Source organism: Rattus norvegicus, chromosome 1 (genome assembly GCF_036323735.1).
Source record: "Rattus norvegicus strain BN/NHsdMcwi chromosome 1, GRCr8, whole genome shotgun sequence".
NCBI lineage: Eukaryota > Metazoa > Chordata > Mammalia > Rodentia > Muridae > Rattus > Rattus norvegicus.
The window spans coordinates 162196511-162218152 of record NC_086019.1 but is presented as its reverse complement, the minus strand read 5'-3'; the positions used below and the strand labels follow the sequence as shown (position 1 = coordinate 162218152).

The 21642-nt window shown below is 52.6% G+C and overlaps 1 protein-coding gene across 5 annotated transcripts; it reads right to left on the bottom strand.

The window, feature by feature from the left end:
• Positions 1-8589: 8589 nt before the first annotated feature.
• Positions 8590-21158, bottom strand: Lrrc32 (leucine rich repeat containing 32). 5 transcript variants are annotated; one of them, XM_006229747.5, is made up of 3 exons: positions 21136-21158; positions 16310-16404; positions 8590-12394 (listed from the first exon to the last, which is right to left on the bottom strand). In XM_006229747.5, exons 2-3 carry the CDS (start codon positions 16394-16396, stop codon positions 10490-10492), a joined length of 1992 nt encoding a protein of 663 aa, XP_006229809.1. In that variant the 5' UTR covers positions 16397-16404; positions 21136-21158; the 3' UTR covers positions 8590-10489.
• Between the last annotated feature and the right edge of the window lie 484 nt (positions 21159-21642).

The following is a 21642-nucleotide window of genomic DNA, read 5'->3' as shown; positions in this document are numbered from 1 at the left end:
ATGTCGCCATGCTTCCTGCTATGGTGACAATGGCCTAAACCTCTGAAGTGAAACTATGTCTATTTTCTTCTCCTTTGTAAGAACACCATAGTCATGGTGTCTAGCAGTAGAACCCTAGGATGCTGGTAGAGAACGACAGAGGAAGACACTCGTCAGCTGTTGTTCTTACTTTGTCCAGGCACGCACACACACACTACGCAGAGACAAGCCCAGACTTCTATGTCTAACAACTACTCCAGCTTTTAAATACTGTAAACTAATCAAAACTGTATCAATGCTTGTGTGGGCCAAATCGAGCAAGACTGAAGGCCTTGAGTGCCCAAGACCATCGGCACTCAATCTTTGGCCTAGAGAGTAGACTCTGTCCCTGTTCCTACTAACCAGGGAGATCAGGGCCTTGGGAGGAGGAGCCAGAGAAGGAAATCGTGGTGCTAGGGAGAGGCGAGGAGAGGTGTCAGATGGTCAGACAGGAACTAAATGGCTGTGGCCAGGGAAGCCCAGGGGCTTCTAGTAAAGAAACAAATGACAAAAATAATGATAAAATCAAAAAAATAATGACAAAATTCTCAAATAAAAGGTAAATATAAAAATCAATGGTTTTCTGATTTTTGACATTTATAATGTTTGTAAATTTATAAATATTTGCAAACTCATTTACAACATTGAATAGTTAAATACTAAGAAGTAAATTGAACAAGGGAGCACCAACTCTAAGTCGTGTGTGATCCAGGTGTGGTAGCAATGTCTGAATCCTAGAGTGTGGGAAGTTGGGGCCATATAGTCTGGGATTGTAATATCACCCTCAGCTATATAGAGTGCTTAAGGCTAGCCTGGGATACAAAAGACTCTGCCTCAAAACAAACAGCAAACCAACAGTAAAAGAAAGACAGACGAAAGGTCAGACCTCAGCACATTTCCACTCCAAAGCAGTTTTTACAAGAGATATACAGGAAGAGCCACGACCACCAGGCTTCTGTGGGGAAAGAGACTCCCACAGATATCCCAGAGCAGTGGAGAAAGCACCAGCAAGAGGACTTGTCTTGCAGGTATCAAACTAAATTAAAACCAGACATCAGGGAGCCGGTATAGGAACAGGCCAGTGAGACAGACCAGAATTCAGATAGATCCCAAATACATATTAGAACATAGTTGTTTGACAGAGTGACCTGTGAATTTCAATAAATTCACCTGAAAGCAAATCGAGTTTGATCTCTGCACGACTCATAAGTAGAGGTCTATGTCGGGCTACTTAGAAACTTAAATGTGGGCCGGCGAGGCAGCTCAGAGGGGAAGAGGCTTGCTATGCAGGTCGGACCACCCGAGTTCTCTCTCCAGAACCTTCAGTGAAAGGAGAGAACCAACCAAACACTGATGGCTGTCATCTGGAGTCCACGTGTGTGCCACAGCATGCATGCACCTATAATACAGACATACACACCACACACATATACATGGTAATGCATCTTAAAATTAAAAACTTACATGTAAATCCCAGAAGAGCCTGGTGTGGTGGTGCACGCCTTTAGTCCACACTAAAGAGGCAGTGGCAGGTGGATCTCGAGTTTGGGCCTAACTGGGCTGTCCTGTCTGGTCTCAGTGGGAGAGGATGTGCCTAGTCCTGCAGTGGCTTGAGGTGTCAGGGGAGGTGAAAGGGAAGGGGTGGGAAGGGGACATGTGAAGGGAGGAAACTGAGAGGGGAGGGAGTGCTTCAATCAAGATGTAAAGTGAATAAATAAACTTAATGGAAAAATTCTAAATCAGGGCTGGAGAGATGGCTCTTCAATTAAGCACAGGCTGCTCTTCCAGAGGACATGGGTTCAGTTCCTAGCACCTCTGAGATGGCTCACCACTGACCGTAAACTCCTTTTCCAGAGGATCTGACTCCTCAGGCTTCCTTAGGCACCAGCACACATGTGGTGCACAGACATGAGTGCAGGCAAAGCGATCATATACATAACATTCTGTAAAATTCTAAATCAACAGGGATTTAGAATATATTACTTATTTTTTGCCTACCATCTGATGTCTATTTTCTGTCTATTTGTATCCATGGCTATTTCTGATTGTTAATTTGGTTGAATTCAGAAGCACACACTGGGCTGTGTCTGTGGAAGCTTCCAGAGACATAGAGTCCGAGGGCTTTGGCCCACCCTGATTGATAACATCTACAGCTCAACCCCTACACCTAAGGCTTAGGCAACACTGAGGAAGAGGGGGCAGAAAGATTGCCCGAGCCAGAGGACCAGAGTGATTGTAAAATAGTGTATGTACGGTAGGAGCTGTGTCTGTGAATTATCTTCATTGTCGTGGTCATCATCATCACCACCATCACCATCACACCTTCATCACCTTCATCATCATATCATCATCACCCCACCACCACCACCACCACCATCACACCTTCATCATCATCACAACTTCTTCATCATCATCACCACCATCATCATCACCACCACCATCATTACACCACCACCATCACCATCACACCTTCATCATCATCACCACTGTCAATCATCTTCATTAGCAGGGGAGAGCATGAACCTAGTTCCTTATTACCACAAATTATGAAGTCAAGTTTCCTGAACTTTGGGAAATTTCAGGAGTCAGGACATCTGAAACACAATGGCTACGCCTTGCCCTGAAAAAACCACCTTCCCAACCATGGCATCTCCCCTGCTAGGTAAGTATGTCCATGACATTTGGTTGTGGTAAATATTAAAAAAATAGGTAACCTTTTATCCCGCTCTAGTGCTGGCACCCATGGGGCCATATAGCACTACTTGGTATCTTTATCTTGGTGGCTCCACGTCGCCCCCGAGTACTCTCTGACCAGGCAATCCGAGAGCTGTTCCATTGCGGCACCTTGCCACACTGGTCTCTAGAGTTAGTTCCGGCACCGGAAGGCCATCTGGAACTAACCATAATTTATCTCTGACTAGTGTCTCTCTGTGGCTCTCTGCTAGCTAAGAACTCCCTGGTTCCAACTACCCAGTAAGAGCAGGGCTCTAGAAGTCCAGCCTGGGCTGGCCTATGGCGGATCCCTGCCACAGACTCTGCCCACACTCCCAGTAACCGCCCCCTGGTAGTTAAAGTAAGAACTCCCAACAACCCGGTGTAATCAAGACTCAACAAACTGTAGCCCAACAATCACCTTTATATGTTAAATTCCCAATCCACAATACATCCACACAATAAACACACAACCAATTGATAAGGATATAAACCGTCCACCTAGATAAGATAAATTGACCTACAGAAATCCATCCCTTAAGAAATATACCTAGGGCCTTTTAAGACCACCCGGATCTGGGTCGTCCTTCTCTATCTGTATCTTGATTCTCCCACTTTCCCTTCTCCCTCCCCTTACAAAAAACTTTGTCCCCGCCTTACTTTTTTACTGTCCATTCATGGCCTTGACCTAACTTGTGCCAGTCCTCACCTGCATACAGACATCAACCTACAACATTTTAACAATATGGTCACACAAACAAGACCTGCACAAGAACAGCACCAGCTGACATTCCAATGTGCATGCAGGAAATCTTTTAAGATACCACTCCTACATGAAGAGCTACAATCAATTAATGGCTGCTAAGAGAGGGAGAATCGGCCTTCCCCAGGGAGGAGGCCCCTGATGGGTTATTCGACCCTAAGTGGTCAGCCATAAATAAAAACACATATGAACAATAAACACACTTAGTAGGTTATATTTATGTATGTATGTGTGTAAATCCATACACATACATAACAATAATAATCACAGAAGAGATCATGAATTTGTGGGCGAGCTGGGGAAGATGGAAGAAGCTGGAGGCAGGGAAAAAGGGGAGACATCATGTAGACATCGTATCCATGTATGAAATTCTCCAAAAGAGTGTAAAAAATGAAAGCAACATCCCTCCATGATGAGTGGCTAAACACATCAAGAACATTAATACTGGAATATCATGAACTCCAAAACACAAACAGAGGTACATCTGTTTATTTGAGGGGATTTCTTTGAAATATGGTTGAGTGTGTTTTTTTCTTTTTTCTTTTTTCTTTTTTCTTTTTTTCGGAGCTGGGGACCGAACCCAGGGCCTTGCGCTTGCTAGGCAAGCGCTCTACCACTGAGCTAAATCCCCAACCCCGGTTGAGTGTGTTTTAAGGCACAGAGACTATACAGTCCTATGTTTTGATAAAGCAGTGAGTGAAAATCTCTAATTTACACATATTTGTTTTTGCACACAGTTTATTTTTGGTCAGCAATGACTGAATTCCAGGGAAAGCTTACAGCAGCCCAGACAGAAGGATGAAATATGGTTGGGGAAGCTGGTGGGACGGGCTGACATGAACAATGTGGAGAGACCAGAAACCATTCGTTCTCTGGCAAACTAATAAGTATAGCAGTATTTCTGAAAACTCGGGCCTTTGGAATTGAGCTTCTCATGACCTCAGCACAACGCAGGGCACACCCATGGGTCCCTCCCTACACCCCTCAACCCCTCCCCACCACCACTGGTTTCCTTCATGATTCCAGAACAGAATCAAAGAACTCTGGGGTAGGGTAGGGGGGCATCTCAGGGGCCACTGCCTTCAGTGCAGAGCCGGCCTCAGCCCCAGGTCCACGGCTCTGTCTCTGTTCTCAGAAAGTGTTTAGTTATATCTAAGGGGGTATCATCCAGAGAGCCCCTCCTTATCTCTCAGCCCCCAGCAGGTCCTCAGAGGGAACTCTCCTAGGTCCCACTCCCTGTCTCCCTGACTCTCCTGTCATAGTACAGCACAATTTGTCATTGTTCTTAATGTATATATAGGAGGGGGAGGGGAGGGGAGGGGGAGGGAGAGGAAGAAGGAAGGAGGGAGAGGGGAGGGGGAGGGGAGGAGGAGAGAGGAAGAGAGGAAGGGAGGAAGGGAGGGAGGGAGGGAGGGAGGGAGGGAGAGAGAGAGAGAGAGAGAGAGAGAGAGAGAGAGAGAGAGAATGAATTAAAAAGAAGACTCAGGGGTCCCCATGGCTGCAGCCATCGCTGCTTTCAGAGATCTGTTCAGCTGTCTCCTTTCCTTTGATCCACACTTTTCTTTACTTTCCGTTTGTTCTCTGGTTCATCGGAAGCACCAGCTGCTGCTGGTCTGTAGGTTTTCCCGAATCTTCACTTTGTAGGGTGTCTTAGGGAAGGTGGGGTGAACACACAACAGAGTCCGCAACTTGGAAAGGTGGAGCCAGGCAAGTTGGAAGCTCTCCTGCTGAGAGAAGATTCCAGAATGCTGAGTGGTGCTGAAAGAGCGGAGAGCACAAGGATGAACCCTCACTGCGCTTGGCTCTCCTGCAGCCAGATGGGGCTCCCCCTTGGACCTCTCTGCCTCACACTGACACCCTGCTGTCCCCATAGGCAGCCCAGAGGCCTTCCAAGCCTCTCATTGCTCCAGCTGTGAGACCTGTGCCTAGAGGCAAACAAACGCTCAGAACAAAATCTCCCTCACCACAGACAGCTTCCTGGCTTGTGCTGCAGCCTCTCCTCCCTAGCACAGGCTTTGTTTAACTGTCCCCAGGCTTCCCACAGACCCAGCACCCAGGATCTCGAGTGTGTTCAAGCACTCGGGCATTGAAAATAAGCTTGTTTATGAGTGAGCCCATTATACAGATGGAAAGTGGAGTCACAACAGGGCAGTTTGCCCTCACTTCCACAGCAAAGGTGGCCCCGGATCTGAGTTTGATTTCACAGACAGGGTTCTCTCTGGGCAGACCTTCTGATGGGAGGTTGGAGGTGGGAGCTGTGTGGGGTGGGAGCTGGGTCCTGAGAACCAGCTTGAAATTGGGATGACTGAGTTCAGGGAGAGCACAGCTGGGGAGGAGCCAGGCTGTTTATTATGTTTGGTCTGAGCTCCAAACAGAGCTGATGGATGGAGCCACTCCAGTTCCTATAAACAGCCCAGACCTCCCCTCCAGCCCCCAGTCCTCCTGTTCTCAGCACAACTGTTTCCAAGGAGATAGAGGTGCTAGTGGTGGGGGGGAGACAAGATGAGAGGACGAGTAGTATAGAGAATGGAAGAACAGAGATAACACAGAGTCCACAGGGCAAGGGGAGACAGGACAGCAGAGGCTAGCCAGCGAGCACACTTATGTGCTCTGGAAAGTTCATGTCCTGCCCTCCTCTGCCCTTTCTGGATCCCCTGGGTCTGTCTGAAGACTAGTCAGGAGCCCAAGAGTTCCTAAGTCCTGGAGGGCAGGGGCCATTAATTCTGGAAATCTTTTCTGAGCCTACAGTCCCTAGAGACACACAGAGGATTCTGGGTAGGAATTCTCCCCCACCCCCACCCTGCAGGGTTCTCACTCTGATAGTGGCCCAGACATACATACAGTGCTAGATGCGAGGGTTCCATGGGGATACAGGCAGCAGGAGAAAGCAATCCAGGCCATCTCCTCAGAAGAGGTAGTCTGTTCAGACAGTGGTAGCAGGAGTTTGTGGGTGAGTCGGGTGAGTGGGGTATTCCTGGTAGAGGAGGGAAGGGGAGAGCTTGGGGTTGTTAGGGTCAGATGCTAGGGCTGCCATGCTGCTCACTGCTAGGCTGGTAGTACACACCTGTCATCCCAGTACTTGGCAGGAGGAGACAGGAGCTGAAGGTCATCTGTGTGAGGCCAACCTGGACCACAGGACACCCAAAACAGGAGTCAGAAAACAAAGAACCTGAAGCTAGCAAGATGGCTCAGTGGGGAAAAGCATTTGCGGCCAAGCCTGACAACCTGATTTCAAGCCTTGATATTTACAATGGTAGGAGAGAACTGATCCTCACAAGCTATACTCTGACCTCCACCCACACGTGCACAGATGCAAATAAATAAAACATAATAAAAACAAAACGGCAGCCACAGCAAAAACCAATAAAAAAATAATAATCACTGGCTTCAGAGTGGGAATTCAGGGTTTAGGTCTCAGCTCTAGAATCTCGAGATACAATAGAAATCCCTCCAAACACTGTAGGAATAAGGTCCCATCAACTGCTCAGCGTGGACTTAGCTGGATGCCCTTAGTTATGGTCAATACGTAGTGGGTGACAGCAGAAAGGGGCTTGGGGGCAGCAGGTATCTACCCCCCAAGGTTCTGCAGGCTGTCTGGAGGACCGGGCTGTTTGCAGTGGGCAGTGACCCAGACCCCTGGATCAGGAGGACTGAGATAGTGAGGCAGCTGAAGGGGGTGGGGCACCACAAGAGCCTACTGAACTGGAAGAGTTGAGGATGACACTCGAGGTGGCCTCTGACAGGCAGGGCACTCGAGGGCCTCCCTCTCCCTGGAACTGGCTGAAAGCTTAGAGAACCGGGTGCTCTGATGACCTAGTTGGCAGCTGTGTTGTGTTTCTCTGAAAACAGGAATTTCTGTCTCACTGGGGACAGGGTGGGAGGGGTCTAGGCCAGGTGAATAACTCTGCTATTTGCCAGGAAAGGAGGTCAGGGTCCTGTTGGGGTCCTGTTGGATGAGTGACTCCCAGACCCAGCCCATTTGATGGCCTGGTTCAACCCTGCCTTCACTGAGCCCCTACTGTGTACTTCCCCATCCCTAGCTCTGCCCGGTGAAACCCAAGTTCAGTTTCTCCTCTGGAGAAAGACAGCTGAGGATCAGTACTGTGGTGAGGGGCTGAAGGCAGAAAAATTATTCGAAGGGATCTTTAGAAGGCAAGGCTGTCCATCCGGGGAGGGCCAGGGGCCACTCAGCTGTGGAGATGTGTCCAGGGTGCTGGGAGGCCGGGGTCGGAGTGGGGGGCTGCTGGAAAAGCAGGCTGAGCAGACTGCAGAGGGCAAGTGCCTAGGTGCTGAGCTGATGCTGCTCTCCCTGAGACTCTCTTGACAACTTCCCCATGCCTGCCCTCAGTGAGGCAGTTCCTCTCTCTTCCTCAATCCTCCCTCCCTCACTCCTTCCCTCCCTCTCTTCCCCACCCTCTTCCAAGTTGACCTGGTTGCAGACTAAATCCTCCCTGGAGTCTCTAGCCCCCAGGAGACAGGTAACTCTCTGGCTGGGGTGTGGGACAGGGGATGCTTGGATGTTTCCATAGAAGCAGTTAGGAGGGACAGATTAAACATCCATCATTTGGAGGTGGCACACGGAGAGGCTGGAAAACAAGTAGCTTGAGAAGGAGAAGACAGCTTCCTGGATGGAGTTAAGGAGGCTGAGGTGAGGTGAGGGGCCCTGCAGTCCAGGGACAAAGGTCTAAAAGTGCGGAGATCTTGCAAGGAGGCCTTGGTAGACCTCAGCTAAGGCAGGGTAGGGTGGGCTGAGGAGATGGGTGGGGTGGGGTGGGGTGGGAAGGGGACCTGCCACAGAGAGTGAGGGAAGGCGAGATGGGAAAGTGGTACGGGGCCTTTCACTGGTTTTAAGATGGGGAGTGTGAGCACAGAGAAAGGCAGCAGGCACATCGCTGCAGACAGGTAGGAAGGAGCCACAGGCATTTTAGTTTTTAGAGTTGGGGTAGGGCACAGAGGCCAAGAGCCTCATTCTCCCTTCCCCCCCACCCCCTGCAGATGCCTCACAAGGATCAAAAGCCCCTGATGGGGGTAGAAAGGGTCAGGACTCAAGTGTGAGGGTATGGGCTACTGAAGTAAGCAGGCTGGCAGGCTGCAGCTTCTCCAAAATTATACTTTAATACATTCATGTGAGTTATACAAAGAGCAGGTCCCAGGGCCTGGTGGAGGCCAGTCCTGGGAAGTGAGAGCAGCATTGATATAGTGTTTTCAGAGCTCGGGCACAGGGGCCAGGCCTTGGCCTCCAGGCCGAGGAGTGCCGTGTGCAGCAGCACCTAGTGCCATGAGCTATCCCAGTGAGGGTTCTAGCCCCGGATCTGCCCATCGGTTCTCTGAGCCTTTAACCTTCTCTGGGCCTCAGTTCCCTCCCCTGTAGAGTGGGGCAGAGAGTGGTGTTTTCATCTTCTTGGACGGTTACTGATGCTGTGGCAGCCTGTGGGCGGAGCACAGAGGAGCTGATGATGGAAGCTCTGTGACTGGACCCAGGGCTCCCCTTTCTCCCTGAAGCCCATGGGTCTGGAGAGTGAGTGGTGTGTGTGTGTGTGTGTGTGTGTGTGTGTGTGTGTGTGTGTGTCTCGGGTGTGTGTTGGGGGGGGTTCTACCCTCTTATTTCCCATGCCTGGTGAGGACTGGAATGATAGCCGGCCTTGCTGTGACTGTTGAGAGGAGGGAAATGCAGGCATGGGGCTCAGGGCTTTGAGCAAACAAAGCAAACCCCCTGCAGCTGCAGCTGCATCCCCCCCCCACGGTTTCTTCCACTGACTTGTGTGATTCTGAGCAAGGCCCTGCACCTAAGTTTCCCTATTTGTTCAGTGGGGAGATTACAGCCAATGGTTTCAAACTCCAGGGATGAGATTTGGGAAGCAAGAAGAGAAGGAAGAATTCATACTCTTCTACAGAGAAGGGTCACTGAGGCAGGGAGACAGAGGGTCTGTGGGTGCCTGTCTGAGAGGGAGTGGGTATACGCAGCAGGTATGCTTGGATCCTGGTTAGGGTAGGGCCCCTTCCTGTCCACTTGACAGCCTACAGGCACCGCACTGGCGAGGCCTCGGCCCCAGAGGTGGGAGGGCATGGACTTGACTCATTTCTGGCTTCGGCATCTCTCTCAGCCACGAGGCTCTCAGAGGAGACACGTAAGGAACCTTGTTTTCTTCTTGTGTGTAACCCAGATAACATGGAAACCTCTGAGAGTTGGCTTGAATTTGCCTCTGCAGCTGCTAAGTTGAGCACAAAGCAGAACCAGATTGCTGAGGCTCTCCCTCTCTTGGCTCAAAAGCCAGGGTGGGGCCGGGATGGAAGGAGGCCTGAGCAGGGGCTTGGGGAACAGGCAGCACCAGGGTCAGTGTGTGTGTAGAAGAGCGTGCTGGAGAGAAAGGCCTGTCAGAGGCAGGCTACAGGATGGCCCGGGCCCTCGTGGAAGCCTAGGTGACCACACTTGAAGCTGGTTCTGTGGAGCTGCAGTCTAGCCCAGGAGGCTAGATTTAAGACCTCTGGGTGAGTTCTGGCTCTCTCTTCAGGTCACAAGTTCTTCATTTCCAGAGAGGCTGAAAGTCATTATCGGCAGATGCGACAGAGCTCTGGGTGGAAAAGGCTCAGACAGATCCTCTCACGGGCCAGTCTCACGGGCCAGTCAGGATGGTTCTCCATGACCAGCTGGGGGCTGCAGGGTCTGGGGGCCCATCGCCTCCCCACCTCAAGCCCATCATACGACGGGGTCACTGTGTGGTTCTGTGACAGCCTCTCTTGCCAGAGGATAGGCACGTGTTTCACTTACTAGTACTCGGAGATGGGTGTGGCCTGAAACATGCTCAGTGGAGAGCTATTGGCATCCCCTGTTCAGTGAACTGTCCCACTTTGAGCGCCACAGCTGGACCACGTATGTAGTCCACGTGGCAGTGTGTGGGACACCAAGTCCCTGGCCACTGTGTAACCTGAGTTGGACCCCAGCTTCCCTGCCCCTCTGGCTTCCTCAGGGAGTGGGAAGAGGCTCCCCCAGCCCCATCAGGCTTTGTACTGTTGGCTGAGCTTCTGCCTGCGGAGGAAGCAGCAGGTGGCCAGCGTGGTAAGGACTATGGCGGAGACCAGTGTGAAGCTAAGGATGATGATGAGGTTGACATTCTTCAGCCCCCCCTTCTCACAGTCCTCTGGACGCACTAGGCTCAGGGACACCTCCTCCTGGGAGCCGAAGCGGCAGATGAGGTCCTGAGTGGCGTCCACATCCACTCGGCCCTGGTGCAACTGGGCCGCCAGCCAGCCATTGCCGCAGCAGCTGAGTGGATTTCCCTGCAAGTACAGCCGCCGGAGACTGGTCTCCAGGCCACCCATGGCATTGCCCGGCAAGAGGCTGAAGCTGTTGTTCCGCAGATCCAGCACCTCCAGGGACACAGCCCGTGTCCAAGCAGGCAGGTGGCTTAAGCGGTTCTCAGCAAGGTTAAGGCGCTTGAGACGACGGAAGCAGGGCAAGTCTACTCTCAGTACCACCAGCCCGTTGCCTTGAAGCTCCAGGACCTCCAAGGATGCCTCCAGGCCCACCAAGGCTCCCGTGGCCACATCCAGACCAGGATTGGCAGAGAGGTCCAGCTCAGTAAGTGGGGTGTGGAGGAAGCTGCCTGCCCTGAGTGTTTCCATCGAGTTCCCCGCCATGTTAAGAAAATGGAGGGTGGGGATCCCAGAGAAGTCCACACAGCCTGGGGGACCTGGCTCTGCTTGTCCCCCACAGGGGCTGACCTGGTTTCCCTGTAGGTTGAGCCTCTGCAGGCTGGCCAGGCCAGCAAAGGTGTAGGGTGGAAGTTCTCGCAAGGTGTTGTCCTGCAGAAGCAATGTCTTCAGGGACCCCAGGACTTTGGTACCCAGTTCTAACGCTTCCAGCACATTGTGGCTCAAGTCCAGAAGTACCAGGCAGGGCAGGGAGCCCGCTCGCCGAGCCTCAAAGGATCGAAGACAGTTTCTGCTGAGGTTGAGGAAGCGCAGGGAGGTCAGATGCTCAAGAAAGCCAGCAGGGACCAATTCAATCTCATTGTAACTCAGGTCCAGGTTTAGGAGCTGGGAGAGGGGGTGGATGCTGGCATTCCGACTGGGGTTGGACAGTAGAGAGGCTGACCAGCCTTCCGACGGTGCATGGAGGTCCTCGCTGTCCTGGGGCAGCCCTGTAGGGAGCTGGATGAGGTTGTTAGACACATTCAGGTAGATGAGTCTGGGGAACATGGCCAGGTCAGGGAAGTGGAGCAGCTTGTTCTCCCGTAGGTCAAGCCAGGCCAGCTGGAACTGGGCCTGTGATTCTGGGGCCGTCTGGAAGGTCTCAATGCTGTTGCAGCTCAGGTCAAGTACCTGCAGCTGCTGGAGGCTGAAGTCCGAGATGCACGTGAGGGAGTTGCGGGAGAGATTGAGGTGAGTCAGCTGGGGCAGGGCCTCAAAGGCACCATCCTCAATGTCCATCAGGACGTTGCTGTGAAGGTCCAGTTGCTCCATGGCTGGCATACCCCAGAAGGTGTGGCGTGCCAGGCGAGTGAGGCTGTTCTCTGCCAGGGAGAGCGTGCGCAGCCTCGGAGCCTCACCCAACAGCCGCTCCACCAGACTGCCATGCAGGCTGTTCCCAGACAGGTCCAGGGAGACCACAAGGGGCAAGCGGCCCAGACCACCACTGTTCAATGCCATGCCCGCGGCAAGCCGGTTGTGGGCCAGGTTGAGGTGCTCCAGGTAGGGCAGGGCCTGGAAGACCCCCGGCTGGAGGAAGCTAATCTCGTTGTCACTTAAATCCAGGTGGCGAAGTGCTGTATAGAAGCTCAACGGGGAGACCAGGATGCTCTGCAGCCGGTTCCCGGACAAGTAGAGAGCTTGGATGTCCAATGAGAGCACCGAGGGGACCTGAAGCAGGCTGAGGCCGTGGCACAAGGCCTCCTTGTTCACCTAGGGAGAGCAAGGTTTGCAAGGAAGCTGGCATTAATGGGGACAGTACAATAGATGGGGACAGGGTTCTGTAGGAAAGATGCTCACCCTCTCCCCAAGCATGGGGTGCTTACCCCAGAGACCTGGGATGTTAGCCTTGCCCCCACCCAGTTGATGCCCCCATGCTGCTCTCTGTCCCTGACTGGCAGTCTTGCCGGTGCTAAACAGAAGGTAACAGTAGACAGAGAAATAGTAGATAGTGCTAAGAACACGTATGTGTTGACTGTTGTCCTGCTCTGTGGGAAACTAAAACATGTTTCACTCAGTGATCAAGAACCAAGAAGCAACATGACCAAGGTGGGCCCATAGCTTCCAGTTCCACACCTGGGTCTTTGCCACATCCTAGATATACAGTCCTAGCTTTAGGCTCAAGGTGTCATCCGGAAAAGATGTTTGCAAAAGGGAGACCTGCAGGCCTTCCTGCCAGTTCCTTGGTTTGGTCCAGCTAGCCTGAGACCACATTCCTCCTGTGACTTGGAGTGGGCTCTGGACTTGAACCTTTCTGCAGCTGCTATCTACCCCCGCATCAGTGGCTCCACTCTGGTGGTCTGGTCCAGCACAGCACCCCAAAGGTAGTAGGAGTAAGGAGACAGAGCAGGGTAAAGGGATGCCAGGACACAACAGGTGTCACCTGATGACAATTTAACCGGATGACCATTTATAGGACACATCAACATGGACGCTCCAGTTTCTCATCCCAAAATTAACTTGTCCCTCCCAGCACCTACTTTACACATCAGGACTTTCAGATTGGTGTCCCTGTCAGAGCCTTACAACAGCCCACTCGGTATAAAGGGGCATTCTGACGTAACTATATATTTTTACCAAAGTCCAGGCTGGAGAGGGTAAGAGAGACTTCAGGATCATCCAGCTGATGTGGAGGGAGCTGGGATTCGAACACAGGGCCCTTGGCAATTCTTTTCCTTTTTCCTTCCACAAAATGCGTTTCTAAGGGTCATAACTCCATGCAAATGCATGTCTCCATCTGGTGGCTCCCAGATTCTCACCTCAGGTATCCCACCCTCCCTAGCAAAGAGTGTAATGTCTACGTCAGCCAGCTTAGTTTTGCCCCTGCATCTAAACTGTCTCCCTCCACTCCTACCGAACTACCCACCTGTTCAAGGCCCACAGACTGCTCGAACCCCACGTGCCTATGGTACCCTTGGCCTAAACACAGAACAGAGTCCATCAAGACTGTCTGTGCCACTGACCAACCTGTCCACTCACCCCAATCCAGTTTATACACAGTGACCACAACTAGCACTGGTCTCACACTCTTGCATAACCATCTGTGGACATGCATGGAGCAGATCTGTATGAGAACTCCTCACCGGGAATCCTAACACGTCTTTCCCAGAGGCCCTCCCTAACTGTGCCTTCTCCCATGGCTTGGTGCCCCTGAACAATGACCGAATGGGGACCTGCAAACAGTGAGCTTTGAGAGGAGAGGGGCCACTTTGATTGACATGGGTGTCTTGGACTTGGCCCAAAGAAAGTCCTCTGGAAATGTCTTTTATGAATGAGTCGCAGACATCTGTGCTTAAGTAAGGGCCCTCGATTCAATCAATGCCAGAGAGAGAAGAACTAATCCAGATATGCAGATTAAAGACAGAAAGAGGCATTAGAGCAGAGTGAGCCAGCTCACCTGCTGTCCAGATGTGAGGTCAAGGCTTGCCCGGGCAGTAACCTGCCTGTGCCATAGAGGTCCAGTGGCTGAGGTAGTAAGGAAGAAACCCAAGTCTGGCCTCCCCGCCTGACCTAGCTCTGAGGCTCCCACAAGGACCCCAAGGGGAATGGGGTGAGGTGGGGCACCATCTGACATGGGCACCTGTGTGAATGCCTACTGCATAAAATACCTTGACTAGCCTTACACCTCCAGGAAAAGCTGCCAACTGAGGCTCTAGCAGACCCATTAACCCCCATCACTGCCACTCACAGAAACCAGACACCTACTTGGCACCTACCTCCCAGGACCACCCTGCTGTAAGCAGCAGTAAGATGAACTCAGTGCTAGTGTGCGTTTCTTTTTGTGTAAACTGAGTCTTCAGCTGCCCAGGTACCCAGGCTGGCTGGACAAACACCACCACGCACTACGACGGACTCTGCATTTGCAGTGTACATGCCCCACTTCCCCCATGTAAGTGCACGCCCATGTCCTCTCCTTTGTGGATAAGCAAAGGTTCCCCAGGACATCAGCTCCAGAGGAACCATGACCCCAAGGGGAATGGGGTGAGGTGGGGCATAACCTGAGACCGTCTATCAGATACCGCAAAGGTCCAGGGAAGCACCTGGTACCCACCTCTGTGATCCAGCCCAGACTTCAGAAGGAGCCTGAGGGGCTGGGCCCTCTTGGTACCCTCCCCGCCCTTATTGCTGAGCTCTGACTGACAGTCAGACGTCTCTGGTGCAGAGATGATGGGGGCCTTGGCTGGGGTTTAGCATCTTCCCTCCCTCTGCTGTGTTAGCCACTGCTCTGTTTTCTTCCTGAGGTGGGGAGGGGGAGGACATGCTATCCAACTTCACTTCCCATCCATACACGGGAGGCGAGTTTCCCGCAATGCCCTGCTCAGGGGAGGCTGGATTTCAATCCCATCTCTGTCACTTCTACATTAGGGCCCACAGGGTCACATGTCTCTTCTGCAGCTGGGTATAGAGCTCTTTTTGATAGTTCAGAAAGTCTTCTCCTATCTCATGCTTCTCAGAGAGTCCCTGCCCCATGCCCTCTGTCTGTGGGTGCCAGAGCCCTCGCCATCTAAGGCCTCAGACCTCCAAGGCTGTGAGCACATGGTGAGATCTGGGGTCGTGGCTCTCATTATTCTGGGGTGTGAGCCTCTCAGGAGGTCTCCCAGAAGGAATCGGTGGGCACAGCAGGGCACACAGACCCCAGGAAAGGGCTTCTGGCATTTCTGCCCTCTTTATGCAGCTATCCATTCTGTGCCCAAGTGCAGCTGGTGGAGGGCCTGTCTCTCTCTAGTCCTGCCTCACAAGTATACCTAGAGCAGTGGTTCTCAACCTTCCTAACACTGACCCTTTAATACAGTTCCTCATGTTGTGGTGAGTCCCAACCACAAAGTTATTTTGCTATTACTTCATAACTGTTACCTTGCTACTGCTTTGAATTCTAATGTAAGTATCTGATACACAGGATGTCTGATATAAACCCTTGTGGGGGGTTACGACCCACGGGTTGAGAACCACTAACCTAGAGGCTCTTTTCCCTATGCCTTGCGGGGTCACAATGTCTTCCGAATGTTTGCCTGGTTTCTGTCCTATAGGAGCTCGTGGCTGGCCAGGTAAGACAGTCTTGGGCTGTGCATGAAGCAACATAACCTCAGTCTTCTCAGCAAGGAGATGAGTGGAGGACGTGGAGCCAGAGGAGGGAGCAAGAGAGGAAACCAGTCTGTCAATGGTGGGGGAGGCTTCCTGAGCAGGGTGGCATTTGACCCGGCTGTAATAAGTGAGGAACATTCCAGCAGTCAGGCCAAGTCCAGGAGCCCAGCCAGGGAAGGGATGTGTACCCAGGAAGATCAGTACAGCGGAGCCTTTCCCAGCTTGTGTAGCCCAGGATTTCCTAGAAGACCAACCATTTATAAGAGGGACAACTTGAGGAATAGAGAGCCAGAAGACTCCACTGTCACTAGCTGAATGGTCTTGGTTGGGTCTCCAAACTTTCCCTTCTGTAAAATGGAAACAAATCGGATTGTTGGGTAAGTAGGCTCAACAGCCTAGTGTATGCTCAACAAATACTAAATACTAAGGCAAAGCTCTATCCTTTTCTGGTTCTCTAACCTTTGTTCCTGGACTGGGCTGTGGGACCCTCCCTCTCAGGACAAAGGTGGGATAGGTACCCGTTACTCTGCCTGCACTCTGTCTTACCGTCCTACAGGGCACTTGGTCTCGGCGCTGAGAGATAGCCAGGCCCAGGGTCAGCATGGCCAGGAGTATCAGGATCTGGTAGCTCATGGCTCTGCCTAGGGTGGAAAGGAAAGAGGAATGTTGAGACCACGGCTCCTTCTACCGCCAGCAGGACCCAGGAAAGCAGGAGGCATGTGGGCTGCGCACAGGGCCTCAGGGGAGCTGAGAGTAGTGAGGCTGAGGTAGGAGGCCAGGAATTGCAAGTTTGAAGTCGAGCTGAGTCATTACTCAGGGGAAGCAAGACTTTTAAAGCTTGCATGTGTGACTATCTGCGTTTACCTAACCCACCCGAGGCCATTGAAATGGCTCAGGGATAAAGGCCTTTGCCATTAGGACTGAGTTTGATCTGGGACCCACATGATGGGTCCTGAACTTCCACTCCTCTCCAGGCATGCACCCCTCTCTTCTAATAAATAAAATGTAACCAAAAAATTAAAGAAGGCCAACCTGGTAGAAGGCAATTAGGATGGGCGCTCAGGAAACAGAGCTACCCTAGGGCAGGGCTGGAGGGAGGTTGGGCCTCTGACTCAATTTCCCTCCAAGCCCCAGACAGGCCCCCATCCCAGGTCCTAAGCCCCAAATGGAACATTTCATTCTTTGCAAATCCTTCCTTTTGACCTTTTACTTTTGGTTGGAATTCTCAGACCTGGTCATTGTTAGGGGCTGGCGGGAGCACTGACAGGAAGCCCCACCCCAGCAGGCTGCCAGCCAGCTACTTTCACTGAAGGCTATGGCTGCCCAGGTCCATGGGCCCACAGGGACCTCAGAGGCCCTGAGCAGGGGTGAATCCCTGTGGACTTGAGCCAGGTGCTGGGGAAACACAGATCAGTCTGTTAACCTAATTAATTAACAACTGAATGCATTGACTTAACTCCCGTACTGAGTGTCACCCCACATCTAGTTCTGAGTGTCACCCCACAGCCCTCAGGGCTGATATCTGCTCCCTCCATCTCTGCTAGGCTCCTGCTGGGTGACCTTACACGGGTCTTGTCATCTCTCTGACCTTGTTTCCGGGGTTAAATGTCAACTGTGTCGAATTTTGTTGCGGACAGCTGAGACAGTCTGTGAGACTGTCGCAGCAGCACCATCAAACCTGACGGTTAGCACTAAGTTAATCCCCACAAGGACTCAGTTCTGTTTCCTCACATGTCTCATTTTATAGAAGGGAAAAGGCAAGCAACCAAACCAAAACAACACCCAGGCTCAGAGAGGTTGTGGAATATAGCCAAGACAACACAGCTAAATGGTAGACTAGACTCTGTGCCCTTCACCTGAAGGTCTCCCACGGTGGGTGCTCGGTAAGAGAATGAGACTTGTCACTCTGAAGACGGCCTTGGGAGAGATCTGCAGGCCTGTGCCTGCTCTTTTGACGGTCAGAACCCACTGGGGATGAATCTCAGTGCAGTGGCTGTCCATCTTGCTGAGACACACAGGGGCCAGCATGGGCCTTTTGACTCTCCTTCCTGGCTCCCCCAGAGCCCAGCCCTGCCCCACAGTGCTCCACTTTCACTGCAGGCTATGAGGAAATTTTGTTCCTTTGGTTCAAATGAAGTCCCCACCTGCTTAACATCAGCATTCTTAGAGCTAAATGAAAACCCCCGGCCTTCATCTCCAGGCCCTGGGCAGCCAGCCCTCCCTGGGCCAACTCTTGTCTCCCACCTGACTTGACATTGTCCCCACTCTCTCTGGGCCCTGAACACATGTACACACGTGTGCTTCCTTTGGACCTCTGGAACCCTCACTTCCTCTGCCTCCCCTGCAGCTGAATATTTCCTCACCCCGTGGAGCTTAGATGCCAGATCCTCTGGGGAGCCTTTTCTGGTCCCCCACAGATGCCTTGTGTTCTCCGGGCTCTTGAAGTTGCTGAGCTTTGGACAGCCCAGTGTGGGGCACAGAGCACACCCCACTATGATTCCCTACCCTTTAAAATGAAAGTACCCGTGGGTACACCTCATGACACAGGGAAGCCAGATAGAGAGCACAGCGGCAGGCAAATCTCCTCTGTGGGATGCAGATGAGGAGAGGTCTCCCAACTCCCTCCATCCCCCCCCCCATCCCCTCCCTGCCCTAGCCCACCAGGTTCAAAGCTGCCCACCTTCACTGTAACAGCCAACTCCACTGTTTGTGTTCTTGCTTCCCTCCAGTACGGGACAATCTGTCCCATCCATGGCAGCCAGTGACGTTTCAAAGTCACATGCCAGATCTTACAAATCACTTTGAAATCTCCAGTAGTGTTCAGGCTTCACACACTCGCCCATCAGCTCCTCCTACCACCTTTCCCCCCTCAGCAGACTCCTCAGTCACCTCAGTACCTTCCTGGCTGCCTGGGGACTCTGCTTTGCTGCTCCCTCCTGGTCCAGGATGTTCCTGCTCAAGCTCCTGGGTGCTGTATCCCTCCTCCCCCCATTTCTCATTTGCTTCATTCCTTAAGTATATGCTCACTAAACTTCTCTCAGGGAACAAGTGGCTGAATTACGTCAGAAGTTTGGCTGCAGTAAGGACAAGTCAGGACCTGGGGTTAAGCTGGGGATGCCCAAAGGGACCCTATCTCTCCTTCTTCTGCCAAGTCCTGTTCTACCCCACCATAGGGCTTCTGCATATCCAGAAGGGACAGCCCCCACTGAACCACAGAAATATGATGGAGAAACTCCCTGCTGTGCCCCATCTGCAGCATTGAGATCTTCAGTCCCACAGGGAAGACCAGAGGCATTCGAACCCTGGGTCACTGTCAAGTCCCAACACTCACTAGTATGGCCCCCAGGGCAAGTTCTGCCTGGGTGATTCATCTGCAGCGTACACCAGTTCCCATTCGGACACTAGCTATCCTTAGCCATGGGATGATGAGGTGGGGTGTGGCCAGGAAAGCACTAAGGCCCTACAGTGTCCTTCCCTGAAGGTTCAGTACCAATGGTGCTGAGGAGAGAGGTCCTAGCTCTGCAGGCAGGTGGCTGGATTCTGATTGGAGAGGTGTCAAAGAATCTCTCTCTCTCTCTCTCTCTCTCTCTCTCTCTCTCTCTCTCTCTCTGTGTGTGTGTGTGTGTGTGTGTGTGTGTGTGTGTGTGTGTGTGACAGAGGGAAACAGACAGACAGATAATGGGGGCAATCCTATAATAAAAATAAGACTGCCCCTACTATACAAGGAGGTCACACATTTTTCTAAGCCATAGGTCGATTACGGGTCTTTTAATTCTCATGACCACCAAGTGAGGTGATTACTATAATTCCCATATACAGACCAGAGGACGGAACGGAGGTTTGGGAAGGCCAAATGCCTGATCCCTAGGCCCTACGTGTGCTAAAACTGGGACCGAGCCAGATCTATATAGTCCCTTAGTGCTGTGTGGTCTCTACTAGTGCAGACCCCACTGGCACCCTGTAGAAATCTCTCCTGGACCATGTGGTTCAGAGAAATGACTTACCCAAAGTCACTTGTACAGTAAACAGAAGAGTCAGAATCAGAATCCAAGCCCTGTGTCTCCAAAGCAACTGCCAAGACTTCCTTCCTAAGGTAGCCGAGGAGCCCACAGGTCCTGGGCCTGGCTCAGGAGTACACTGAGTGGTAGGGCTCTCAATCTGCTATGATGTACTGGCAAAAGGGGTCTGGGAGAGCAGCTTCAAGGCTCACAGGGCAGTGAATCACTAAGGGCAGCCCATTCTAGAGACATCCCACATCTCAGGGGATCAGACTTTAACCCAAAGGAATGAGCATATGATGTGAAATGTCAGGGAGGAGATGGGGTAGGGGATTCCTCCTATCCATAAAGAAGGGAGGCTTCAAGTCTCCCCAGAGTGCTGGGTATCCCCTCCAGAGACAAGAGTGATGGTGCGGAAAGCCCATGTCCGCCTGGGGCAGACCTGAATTCAAATCCTTAAGTGCTAGGTTGGCTGTATGCTCCGAGGCACGCACGGAGTTTCCGGCCTCGATTTTCCCAGCTGTCAAATGGGAACGCCTATCCGAACCCTTCCCTGGGTAGATAAGCTAATACCCGGGTGCAGAAGGAGAGTCCGGCCCCAGCTCCCTAGGCACCGCCGCCTTCCGCCGCCCCTACCTGGCTCAGCGCCGCCGCCGCCGCCCGACTCCTCCGAACATCGTTCGCACAACCCCGGGGGTCTGGCCCGCCGTGGCCCGGCTGCTCTAGCGCCGCTCCAGCCGGCGGCAAGGGGGCGGCTCCCGCCTTTTAAATAGCACCCCTCTCGGCCACGCCCCCTGGGGCTGGGAGCCGCGGGGTCCTAACACCGCCCTGCCAGTTGCGCGGACCTAGGAACCGAACATCACCTCTGCTCTCGAATCGCCCGCCCCGGGCCAGGGCGGCACTTGAAACCGAAAAACGTCTGGAGGGAGAAGGATCACAAAGGAAACTGAGCGGGGGCAGCGCACGTGCAGCCGTGGGCATGCGAGGTCTGGGGTGCGGGGAGCCGCAGGTCCGCGGAGGAAATCCTGGCGCCACCGCACTAAGGCGGGGGTGGGGTGGGGTGGGGGTGGGCTCACCCAGAGGTGACTGACAACCTCGGGCACGGAAGGAAGTGACCCTTCTTTGGCCCTGGGACGACCCTGAGGGGGTTCCCCCGTACCTCGGGTATCCTGCCTTTAAGTCATCTCTAAGCCTGTCAAAGTCTCCAACTAACGGATGGAGAAACTGAGGCCAGGAGTTGGAGTTGGGGTGAAGGATAGGACGGCGAATATGTATGAAAAGCCAGTTGACTGAGACTTGTCAGTTCCCTGCGTACAGTTGGAGGACCCGAGGCTCGCATAGCTTGAATTGCATAATGATAGTCTCACAACTTACCCAAAGCTGCTGCCTTTTCAAGTACTTAGCCTTCTCAGTCACTGGCACCGTGTCCTGCTGGGTCTAGACTGAAAGATGGGTGATCCTGGGAGAAGAGCGTTACCACTGTGTTCCAGTCCCTGGTTCGGCATTCATAATGTTCTCCCAGGTTCGCGTCCATGGGGTCATGTACCAAAAAAGGGGCTTGTGGCTACTCTGGAGCATGGGCAGAGCATGAGCAAAGATTCAAAGCCGTCCACCATATCTTAACGGCAGCCAGCGTGAGAGTAAGCAGCACCAAGCAGGGTGAGCCAGAGTGGAGCTGGGCCTTCCCTCCCATCTAATTCAGTGCTGAGTAGTGGGAACCCTGACACTACGGTCAGGAAAAGTTTCATGAAGGAGGCATCCCCTGATGTCAGGGCAGCAGAGTAGCCAAGCTTCCTGTCCCCCCACCCCCACCTCAGGAACTCACAGGGTCCTGGCTCCCAGGAGCACCCCAGCCCTTGTCTGTACTATCTAGTCAGACTG